Source organism: Bos javanicus, chromosome 3 (assembly GCF_032452875.1).
Source record: "Bos javanicus breed banteng chromosome 3, ARS-OSU_banteng_1.0, whole genome shotgun sequence".
Lineage (NCBI taxonomy): Eukaryota > Metazoa > Chordata > Mammalia > Artiodactyla > Bovidae > Bos > Bos javanicus.
In genome coordinates this window covers 105414582-105426879 of record NC_083870.1, presented here as the reverse complement: position 1 = coordinate 105426879, position 12298 = coordinate 105414582, and the positions used below count along the sequence as shown (strand labels likewise).

At 44.8% G+C, this 12298-nt stretch overlaps 1 protein-coding gene across 11 annotated transcripts in view; it reads right to left on the bottom strand.

The window, feature by feature from the left end:
* Positions 1 to 12298, bottom strand: part of SCMH1 (Scm polycomb group protein homolog 1) — a 224371-nt gene that overhangs the window by 11495 nt on the left and 200578 nt on the right. For all 11 annotated transcript variants that reach the window (XM_061412328.1, XM_061412331.1, XM_061412333.1 and 8 more), the window contains 2 exons: positions 6052 to 6252; positions 3965 to 4156 (listed from right to left, as the gene is read on the bottom strand). In XM_061412328.1, the coding sequence (XP_061268312.1) occupies positions 3965 to 4156; positions 6052 to 6252 (393 nt within the window). The remainder of the gene's footprint in view (positions 1 to 3964; positions 4157 to 6051; positions 6253 to 12298) is intronic.

The following is a 12298-nucleotide window of genomic DNA, read 5'->3' as shown; positions in this document are numbered from 1 at the left end:
AGCACTCATCACCATGAATTAATTCCTTTGCTTATTTGTTCGTATTCTCTACCAGGCTGTAAACTCTGTGGGGTGTAATGACCTTGACTCCTAGTTTACAATGGAGCCCTCTATGCCGACATCGGAGCTTGGCATCGTGCAGTCAGTAAATACTGGGCTGACTGATTGTCTGACCAAATAATTGAATTGCTACTAATAATTGAATAATTGAATTGAGTTTCAACTATTTATGAACATTTGAGTCATCCTAAAACTCTGACACTTCTATGAGGAAACCTTGTATGGGAATGAAAGGGCATCGAAGAAATTTCACAGTTCTTACTTGGCTTTTATTCTCTGAATCTGTGTGTGTGTGTGGCAGCAGCGGGTGGGGAGTGGTCTGGCAGGAGAACCACTCTATAAACAACTTAGACGACCTGGATGGTAACTGGAAAGACAGGCACAAGGAACTTATTGTCCTAGGACAAATGAACCACTTCCTTCAGCAGAGAGGAACCAGCAAGCCCAGAGGTGAATGCTAGCTGGATTCAATTACAGTCATGGGGACCGGCTAAGGTAATACGATCTCCTGTTTAATATCAGCAGTTATTGGAGACCCAGAAAGAACCTTCTCTCTCTCAATCTTCATAGGCCTCTTCTTTGATCCTGCCATGTATGTAACTCTGAAGAAGGAACTCTGATCTGACATCGCTGCCCTGAAGAATCCTTCCTCGACTTCTTCTTCAGCTGATTCCTTGTTCATCATTCCTGGCTGGGCCAGAGAACTTCTGGTTCCATGCTCTCACTACATACAGGTTTGCCTGTATCTCCCTCTCTCAGCTGAGAACTCTTTCAGAGCAGGGATTGAGTCTATTGTCTGTCTCCCCATAGTCCAGTATAGGATCTAGGACACGTAAGTATTTGTCAAATGTTTGATTATCTGAACCAGAACAACTGGCCTGAATTCTTCGAAATGCCAATGTCAGATCATGAAAAGTAGACAAAAGGGCTGGAAAACTGCTCTAGACAAAAGAAAACTAAAGAGACAGGATAAGTAAATGCAGTGGATCACTCTTCATGGGATCTTGGATAAAGGAAAAAAGTTACAAAGGATGTTACTAGGACAGTTGGGGAAATCTGTATATGGACTATATTATATATATATCAACTAGTAGATTTTATTAATGAGAAACGTCTCAAGAATGATAGTAGTATGGTGTTCTTGTTCTTAGGAGATACATATAAAAAGTGTTTAAGGATCAAGTCTCTCACCTGCAGTTAACACTCAAATGGTTCAGTAAACAAAAAATATATAGACAGAAATACATGCATATATACTTAGAGAAACAAATAAATACTGCAAAAAATTAGGTGGTAAGTCTAGGTGAAGAGTACATGGCTACTCACTGTATTACTGTATAACTTTTCAGTAAGCCTGAAACTTTTCAAAATAAAACATTGGAGGAAAAAACTAAATCTCAACTTAGGTAAGGAAGCCTAATGGGATGTACATTTGGTGACTATTTGCTATATTGAAAATGAGTTGTCAGTTAGTCCAAGACCCTAATGGGGCTTCCCTGGTGGCTCAGAAGGTAAAGTGTCTTCTGCCTGCAATGCAGGAGACCTGGGTTCGATCCCTGGGTCGGAAAGATCCCCTGGAGAAGGAAATGGCAATCCACTCCAGTACTCTTGCCTGGAAAATTCCATGGATGGAGGAGCCTGGTAGGCTACAGTCCATGGGGTCGCAAAGAGTTGACACAACTGAGCAACTTCACTTTCTGTCTTTTCTTTCTTTCTAATGGGTAGGGTAGTATGGAGACAAGGCTGTAGGGAGGAGAGAGGATGCTAGTAAGTTCCTGGATAAGAGAGGTGGTACCTCCAGATGTGGAACTAGTAGAAGATGGCAGCCAGGCAGAAGGGTGGAAGTTAATAAATACCAGCTTCAAAGGGCAAAGCAGAAGAAAGCCCTTATGCAGATCAAGCTCTTCAGCAGAGGTTTGGATAACTAATCAGAAAAGTGTTAAGAAATGATAAATGATCAGGGTGGGGCAAAGAGAGGTGAGGCAGAGAAGGTAGGTAGTCAGGCAGGCAGAAGAGATAAGTGAGGGAGCACAGAAGCATTAGAAAGTTGGGCAAAGCTCTGGTTTGTCTGGGCAGGGTTAAAACATTTCAGGGAGGCAAACAAACTAGGGTGAGAGTAGCCAAACTGAGGAGCACTCACTATGAGAAACAGAGGTTAGAGAGCATAGGAAAGCAGAGAGCTGGCTGAACCTGTCTGAAAAGGAGAGAAGGAAAGAGAGGCAGCTGATGGGGAAGGTGATAACTCTCGTCTCTTCTTAGCTGGAGAGGCAAGAAGGAAGAGTGGCTAAAGCCTGCTTCCCCTTATCTGGTAGTTGAATCAGAGAGATGCAAACTGGAGTAGAATTCCTGGGAAAGGTCATGCCCCAATCCCAAGCTATCGTCACAACCGCAGGTCCATAATGTGTATCCCTACCAGCCTCTGCATGCTGCTACAAGTACGTTTCTCTTGATTCTCAGTGGTGGTATTCCATTTAAGAATTCTGAATTTCTATTCCTTTGAGAACGCTCTTTAGATTAGCAGCAACATTCATGGACATGCTACCCTCTCCCGTGTATCCATTCTTTCAGAATCTCAGGTAGGGCTAACTTTTATTATTGAAGTGTAGCTCAGAGTTCCCGAATGCCAACAGCAGGGGATATTTAACAACCTGCTTCGTCTGCACCTGCTCCACCATGCCTAGCCCAGACTCCCAGTGCAATACCCTAACTGTAAGTAAGAATGCTCTTTTCTGTACACAGAGAGTCTCAGGTTAAAAGAAAGCAATCTAGAGAAGGTTAGATGAGAAGTTCTTTCTGAAGGGTCAGTGAGAGGGTCACAGATATGTCTGCAGGGACCAGGTGATGGGGCCCCTAGAAGGAGCATTAGAAATTCTGGTATCTTTTTGCCAGGCATGCAAGTCACATAAGTAATTCTTGTTTGGGTGCAGAGGAGATAAGAGTGGGAGGAGGGTGCTGGTGCTGGGTGAGCAGTCACTTTCCCAGCACATTCTCCAGAAGTGGCACTTTTATCAGAAGTGATTCTGACAATGATGAAAAGACAAAAGGGAAGGCAGGGTGGGAACACGGCTCGCAAGGGTCAGAAGGGAGCACCTTTGGGAGTTACACTCCCCCATCAACAGGAAGCACAGCCCCAGCGCTGATAGCACTGCCTCTATTCCTCTGGCCAGGACAAGGTCCACGGGACCTTTTCAAGGGCCTTTCCTCCCTCTCTCCACAGTGACCTACCTCGCTAGTTTAAGGCCGAGCTTTCCTTCCCTCCCTGTCGTGCTGTGTCCTGTGCTCCAGGTTAGAGATGCCGGGTTCCATTCACTCAAACCTCTCTCGGGAAGTGCTTAGTCACTGATCTGGCCACGTGGCATCCGCTTTCCCGTTGTGGGTCTGGTATGTTAACTAAGAAAGTTATTTTCCAGTCTAGTTAGAAACAGCAGGAACTTGAATCGACTTGCTAGACTGGCGCTGCTGGAGGAGTTAGGGCCACGTGCCAAAGGAAAGAGTGGATGGCCAATCACCAGGGAGCAAATTCTCAATCTGAAGCCTGAGACTAAACCCTCCCGCTGGCAAGGGAGTTCTGTGTTAGGACTTTGCTGCCAGATCGCTCTGGGAGATGTCCTGTGACTTCACAGTGGCTCTACATGCAGTTTGGAGCTCAGGAAAACTGTGAACCACCATTTCTTTAGGGATAAAAATCCAGAGGAAAGTCTTAGAGATAGGAAACAGAATCCTAAAGAGACAGTAAAGATGAGAGGAGACCAAAAAGCGCCAGAAGAGGGAAAGGTAAGGGACAGAAAACCAAATCTCAGGACAGTAGGTGCTGGGACAGCAGGTCTGAGGGCTGGCCCTGGGCCCTCGTGGCTGCTACTAGCCCTGCCTCCCCTTTTCACCCAGACCCCAACCCAGCTCCTACCTGGTAGGTACCTGTCGTGGCTGTGGCTGTACTCTGTGGTGCTAAGTGACAAGTGAGTCTGTGTAAAGGGCTGGTTGCCAAACAGATTGTCACTGCGAAGGTTGTGGCAGAGCTTCTCCAGGAAGCGGAGGACGTAGGTGATGCTGTTGACTGCTGGCAGGTTGAGCGTGTGCTGCTCTCGGTCAAACACGGCTGTGGAGTTAAGTAAACAGGGCCCAGCATGTCAGCTCGTAGCACAGCGCAGAGCTAAACAGGAGGAGTCCGGCCCACTGCTTGCCTCAGGCTTAACTGGTTACACAGAGGTGAATGGTGCCCAGGTTTCCCTCCTCCCCTCCTCTCCCTCCCCTGAGGGTTTGATTTTTGCCTCCAACTCCAAAGGGTTTGCAATAATGGGAGTGGCCAGGCTAGGTCTGTTGCACCTGGGGCTTTGGAATGATTCTGCTCAGGCTGTGAAACAACTGTGAACATAACTCTATCTGCTCCATCAGTTGGCTGGGCCTCCCAAGGAAATCTGCTCATTTCCTTAAGAACTGCTTAAGAACAGAGGAGCTGGGCAGCAGAGGAGAACACAGCTATTGCCAGCAATGGCTGAGGTGTACAATCTCATCTGGATAAGGGCAACTTGAATTTTGGCAACATTCATGTCTTTTTTTTTTTTTTCCTAAATCCCTATTTATTTCTATTCAAAACATATCATATAATCCCTGGGCTTCCCTGGTGGCTCAGATTATAAAGAATCTGCCTGCAGTGCAGGAGATCAGTGTTCGATCCCTGGGCCCTGAAGATTCTGGAGAAGGGAATCCCTAACAAGCAAAAGGCCTCTGCATCCGTCTTTGAGGGCAGCAAGGGAATGTGGAGATAGGTCACTCTCAGGAACAAATCTAGGGGACAAAGAAAGAACCCTAGAGAAGGTGTGGGTGGCAGTCACTAAGGGAAGGTGGTAAAGATGGCTGGGTCCCTGCAGACTGCAGCATGGAAGCAAACGAGAAGCCAGGCAGAGGCCTTAGCCTCACAAGGAAAGAAAGGCTTGATTTCTTATGCAGTTTTCAGCCATTTCTAGCAATTCTTTCCCTGCCTGTCCCCATCCTCTGGGCAGGCAATTAATTACTCTGTGTCCGGGCTCCCACACCACCCTGCATGCATTTCTCATATATTATAACACCTCCCACAGTTAGCTATGAGCTAGTCCTTTTCCGTCAGGGCACAGCCTGAGCGTGTCATCGTCTTTTCTTCCCTTTCTCTGGCCAGTGTCTGTCAATAACCTCTCACATAGAGTCAGGGCTCAATGAATGTCGGCTAAAAGAACTCATTTGTGGTATTTATGGGGTCTTCCATGTCAGCTGGGTTTCCTGAGGCTGGATATTGATTAGTTAGAGGGCAGGGGAAGGAGATTATGGAGTACTACATAATAAAGATCGAAAGGCTCAAGGTCAAGTCTTCATAGGTTTGGTGGGTAAAGACGGGGGTTTTGGACTCAGGAAAACTGAAACAGAACCAGGACACAGCAGAAGTGACTATTCTTAGTGAAAACAAACAACCAAAGCAAAAAAAAACACACACACATTGTGCAACTGACTCAAACTCCCAATGCAGGAAAGAGAAGACTGATTCTTCCCACTCTGCCCCAGGATATTCAACTTCTCTGTATCGGGGCTGGCTGAGGACTAGGGGTCTAAAGAACGAGAGAAGACTTCTGTGGTTCCCTGAAGCCAGCTGGGAGGCTGGAGCAGTCTGGAGAAACTCTCCTGTTGCCCCAATAGAGCCCCCTCTGGATTTGTTTCTTTTGAAGCATTTTTAAAGCAACATACTTGCATATTTTCTGTATGCGAGAGGCTAGGTAGGTAGACAGGAGGGAGTCTCTTTAGAGACTGGAGTTAAGCAGAGTCTGCAGTAGTGGTATTCTACTTGACAGCGATATGCAGAAGACCTCGAGGACTCTGGGAGTTGAAATGAGGACTCTGAAGAATGGAAAACTTCATTCCAGAGCCTACTGGTGTGAAGTAAAATCCAGGGGGCCTTGCTAGAAATCAACTAGTTGCAAAGGCCTGCCTCTCTGGCTAGAAGCCATACCAGACCAAAGTGCTTACCTGAGATAACTGCACCACCGTGGCCCTGCTTGAGGAAGCTGAAGACGGTTTTCTGGTGATAAGCACAGTCGATGCAAGCCTGCACAGCCTGCTGCAACACCACGGAGGCTCGGGCTGGCCCAAAATGGTCAGGGAGCTGCTGGACCTTCTTCTTATCTAAGTGGGGGCCTGTGCTGCCATTCTTGTTCAAGTAAATACAAACTGCAGGAGACAAAAAATCAAAGCAGTTTAAAGAGTTTCAGAGTACAGAAGTTGGAGAACAGAGCTCTCTTCGTCTTTCCTACCCTGGGCTCTGGCCTCTACAGGATTCCCAGCTGCTAGGCTGGTGAAACACTGTGGGAGGGAGTACAGGGTGACTATGCCCAGCTGCTGCCAGCCCAAATGCATGACCACAGGCTCTGGGAACACAGCCTGCTGGGAGAAGAGCCCAGACCAGCAAAGGCACAGAACTTGCACTTTGTCTTCTTTACACTGAAAAGAAAATCTAAGCAATTTTCCAGATAGCTGTACTTTCATTTTCAGTTCTTGGCTGCTTTACGTATTCTTGGTATCTCTCACATGCTCTGTGTACCAAGCTGTGGGGCTATGGCAATATTAGCATGAGTGTGCTTGTGTGTGCCTGGCCTGGGACCTAGAGTGGTTAAACCACCAGTTACTTCCCTTGCTTTCCATTCTAGGCTTTAGAGTTCCTTTGTCATCTTCTACATTAAGACTTAGGCTCAAAGATAGTAGTGGAAATAGAAAAAAATTGGAATAAAGAAAAACATGCAAAGGGCCTGAAGGGCCCATCTGTATATTTGTTTCAGTCGTTTCTTCTGTCAAGATAGCTGGGCACTCTCCCAACTGCAACCCCCCCACCTGGCACTGTGCTGCAAGGGGAGAATCAGGGTGAGCACAGAAGAAAGAGACAGAGCTCCCCAGAGCTGCTTCTCTTGGTCTGTCGAGAAGACTCATGTGCCTGACCAGCTGCAGCATTCTTTCTGCTGATCTGATTTCTAGGCTTCCACTTGAGTAGGGGGTACTCTGCTTCTTCACACTGTCCTGGCTCACTAACTGAATGGCAGGAGGGCAAAAAGTCTCTTTTGTTGTTAAAGGCAAAAAGATAAAAGCAGTAGCTGTGTGGGCTGTGGATGGACTGGTGTCCTCTCTGGGCCTCAGGTCTGCCGCCCACATCACAGAGGGGCTGAGCCAGACATTCTCTGAGGACTCTTTCGCCTTCATCATTCTAATTCTAAGGGGAAGCAAGATGGAGAGAAGAAAATGGAGAGAAGCAGGATGTGGAAAGTGACAGATAAAAAAGAAAGACAGGGAAAAAAAAAGAAAAAGGGTAAACAAGAGGAATTGAAATATACATTTAACTCTTTTCTCTCTTAAAACCACAAAAATGAGCCAGATAACAAGAAAGGAGACAACTTAAAACTCTGGAAGCTGGAAAGCAGAGTGGCTTTCCTAAGCAGCATACCTAAGAAAGCTGAATCTTTAACCAAGAGTGGGGAATGATGAGAGCCAAGCTGTTCCATCTGATAAGTCACAAAAGGCCCAAGAATGGGCAGGGGTTCTTGTGGGTGGGTATGACGGAGATTTAATAGAATAAGTATTGGCTCATGTCTGTTAAGAAATGATTAGTATTCCATGTCATAATATGACTCTTTCACTGAACGCAAGACAGATAAAAATGCAGGAACTCAAAGAGATAAAGAGTAATAAAAATAAGTGAAAATGTATGTCTGTAGAAAGACACTTATTAGAATGTTCAAACCAGGTTAGTCAAAATAGCCTTAAACTACAACCAACCCAAATGTCTATCAACAAGAGAACAGATACACAAATTGTGTATGAACATTTATTTGTTGGAATACACTTGGCAGTAAAAAACAAAAAAACAAAAAACCATTGATAGAATGCTTCTCAAAAACATTATTTTGAGTAAAAGAAACAATACAAAATAGTACACACAGTCTGATTCCATTTATATATTAAGTTCAGTTCAGTTCAGTTGCTCAGTCATGTCTGACTCTTGGTGACCCCATGAACCACAGTACGCCAGGCCTCCCTGTCCATCACCACCTCCCGGAGTTTACCCAAACTCATGTCCGTTGAGTTGGTGATGCCATCTAACCATCTCATCCTCTGTTGTCCCCTTCTCCTCCTGCTTCAATCTTTCCCAAAATCAGGGTCTTTTCGAATGAGTTAGCTTTTCGCACCAGGTGGCCAAAATGTTGGAGTTTCAGCTTCCACATCAGTCCTTCCAATGAATACCCAGGACTGATTTCCTTTAGGATGGACTGGTTGGATCTCCTTGCAGTCGAAGGGACTCTCAAGAGTATTTTCCAACACCACAGTTCAAAAGCATCAATTCTTCGGCGCTCAGCTTTCTTTATAGTCCAACTCTCACATCCATACATGACTACTGGAAAAACCACAGCCTTGACTAGACGGACCTTTGTTGGCAAAGCAATGTTTCTGCTTTTTAATATGCTGTCTAGGTTGGTCATAACTTTCCTTCCAAGGAGTAAATGTCTTTTAATTTCATGGCTGCAATCACCATCTGCAGTGATTTTGGAGCCCCCCAAAATAAAGTCAGCCACTGTTTCCCCATCTATGTGCCATGAAGTGATGGGACTGGATGCCATGATCTTAGTTTTCTGAATGTTGAGCTTTATGCCAACTTTTTCACTCTCCTCTTTCACTTTCATCAAGAGGCTCTTTAGTTCTTCTTCATTTTCTGCCATGAGGGTGGTGTCATCTGCATATTAAGTTCAGAAACAAGAGAATCTAGACTATAGTGACAGAAGTCGGAATAAAGGTGAGAGTGAAGACTGACTTTAAGGAGGCATGAGGTAACTTCCAGGGGGTGGTAGAAATGACTCTTAGCTTAATTGGGGCTGTGGCTACATAGGTATTAACATTAATTAAAACTCAAATGATATATAAAGATATGTACATTTCACTGTATGTAAATTTTACTGGCAGTTTCCACTTATTTCTTCTTGGGACATTCACTCTTGGAACCTGACCACCACGTGTGAGCAGGCAAAGCCTGTGGTGGGTTCATGTGAAGAGAAACCAACAGCCAGAGACAGCCTGTCAGCCCTTTGGTGGAAGTGGATCCTCCAGTCCTGGTCAAGCCACCACAGCTGACACTGCAGGGAAGAGAGACCAGCCGCTGCCACTCAGCACTGCCCACGTTGTTGTTGTAAGCCGTGAAGTTTTGTAGTGGTTTGTTACGTAGGAGAAGACTCCTGGAGCAAACTGTGGTACCAGAAACAGGGCGCTGCAGTAACCAAAGCCCAACACACACGACCCTGGCTTTGGGACTGGGAAGCAGAAAGCAGCATAAAAGACCACAGAAAGATTATGAGTAAAGTTGAGAGGGCCTTGAATAGAAGCCTGTAAAAGGTTGGGGTCCAAACGATTCTGTTCATTTTGTATCATCTCTGGCTCTCTTAGCCTGAGATAGTAATGCTTCCACCAGAATGAAACTTGGGTGGTTTTCTATGAATACTACTGAGATTTATTTCTTTAGTCAAAAGCCACAGTCACAAATCTTTTGAAGACAAGCCTTTCTCTACTTTGGTCTTCCTCATAGCTGCTGTTAGACAATGCCCTGAAGATTTTTAAAAATCCTATTGTTTAAGGAAGAGAATCTGTGAGACTTGCCCTTGAGATTTTCAGAGGGCCTTTTGATCTCAAAGAGTCTGTGAAACAGAGTCTTAAGTCATTCTGACATCTTAACCAAAGATTTTTATTGTCCCATTCTGGTTTTGACCCTTTCTTAATATAGGATTATTTGCCTTCTGGAGAGACTGGAAATGAGAAACATTTCCATATTGTGAGTCCTGGACTTTAAAATGTTTAATTTTTTTTTAAGCTCATCTCTCTCATCTTACATTTTATCACAGGCAGTGAGAAGCCAGGTGGCACTTCATGACTTTGTCTGGAAATCTAGTATTTCACTGAGTTCATCAGGAACACTTCCTAGTTCCATGTTCGTGCGGGTGAAAGTGTTATCACACTTTCCTTCACTACCTAGCAGGTATCCCCCGTCGTCCATCTTTCATTGAGACTTTCCTCTTTCCTTTAAGCCCACACTGACAGCCTCTTCAAGATCTTTTCAGTTTCAATTCTCAAGTTTCTAAGAGAATCATTCTGGCAGTAGTATTGCCAGCTTGGACTGAGATGGTACAAAACAAAAGAATTCTTTGGATCCACAACCTTTTACAATCAGGAAGAAGACTGAGAAGGCAATCTCGGCTTTCTTATGGAAAAGGAAGGATGACTCAGAGGACAAAACCAAAAAGCCATGGAAACAACTTCCAGAAAGCATTGGATCTAATCAAGGAATTGGCAACATATGCCCACCTGGATTTCAGGATTTCTACATACCAGTGACTGCGTGTGCCTCCAGTTTTTTTGCCCTTTCAACAAATGTATCTATAAGTTATTATGCCTATCCCACCACTGTATGCAGGTTATATGGGGAGCATACAACACATTTCTTTAGGTCACAGGTCTTCAGTTTGAGAAGAAACTGCACCAGAGAGATCCCATTTGCCTGGCTCTGATTTCGATGATGAGATCCTAGATCTGAAGTTTGATGTTGTAAAGGGATGAGACCTTTAATGGGGAACATTGCAAAGGGAAGAATACATTTTCCAAGTGGGAAAAATAACTTACGTCCAGAGAGTGGACTGAGGTGGTTTTAAAATATGGTCCAAAATTCTTTGCCCCTCCTCCCATCAAGATATGGGGTCTACTCCCATTCTCTTGAATCTGGGCTTTGACTGCTTGATCAATAGAATATGGTAGAAATGAAACGCTGTTAATTTTGGGGCTCAAGCCTTAAGAATATGATAGCCTCCACTTCCTGTCTTTTGGGGACACTTGCTCTTTGAACTCAGTCACCCTGGTATGGGGAAGCCCAAGCTACCTGCTGGAGACATCTGTGGAGAGGAGAATCCACAGCCAGCACCAATTTTGTTAGCTGCATGAATGAATCATCTTGGAAATGGATCCTGCAGCCCCAGTTGAGCCACCTAAACTGATACCAAATGGAAGAGAGACAAGCTTTCTCTGCTTTAATTTTAATATGGCTGAATATACTGATATTATCTTTTCTAGCTACCGAAAGGTTATGTACTTTTTCTCTCTTTTTTAAAAAAATTTGTTTTTTTTTAATATAAATTTATTTATTTTAATTGGAGGTTAATTCCTTTACAATATTGTATTGGTTTTGCCATACATCAACATGAATCTGCCACAGGTATACACATGTTCCCCATCCCGAACCCCCGTCCTTCCTCCCTCCCCGTACCATCCCTCTGGGTCATCCCAGTGCTTGGATGTGCTGGGTCTTAGTTGCATCACTGAGGATATGTCCTTGGGGTACACAGACTCTCTAGTTGTGGCACATGGGCTCCGGAGTATGCGGGCTCAGTAGTTGTAGTGCCAGGCTTAGCTGCTCTGTGGCCTGTGGGATCTTAGTTCCCCAGCCAGGGATAAACCCGTGTCCCCTGCATTGCAAGGCAGATTCTTAACCACTGGACCACCAGGGAAGTTTAAATACTTTCTGTTTTATAATTTATGCTTATTGTCTTATTTTAAAAATATTTCCCAATCTTAAGGTCATAAAGATATTTTTTCACACTGTCATGCTTTGGTTTGGGGTTTCCCTGGTGGCTCGGATGGCAAAGAATCCACCCGCAATGCAGGAGACCTGGGTTCGATCCCTGGGTTGCTAAGATCCCCTGGAGGAGGGCATGGCAACCCACTCTAGCATTCATGCCTGGAGAATCCCCAAGGACAGAGGATCCTGGTGGACTACAGTCCATGGGGTTGCAAAGAGTCGGACATGACTGAGCGACTAAGCACAGCACATGCTTTGGTTTTCTACTGCATCCATGAAATTGGAATTTGAGGCTGTAAAAAAAAATTCGGAGAAGGGTCCAGCATGTAAGGAGCGTGGAATTAGCCACTTCATCTTGACAATAAGTAAAAAGCTGAACAAACTGAAAAATCCTTTTAAAATCCATCAGAAACGTGAGGTCACAGGGCAAACTGCTGCCCCCCATCAAGTCTGAAGAGACAGACTGATGAATACAGAGAATCACAATTTACTAAAAAGAAACCTGAACAGAAACTAGTGCAGAGGTAGGAAAATCTAAACTACAATCGATGAATTGCTGGAAGCTCAGTGTGAACAAGTCTCAGAGTGAAAAATTTCAGGGGGATCCACTCATGGGGTAGC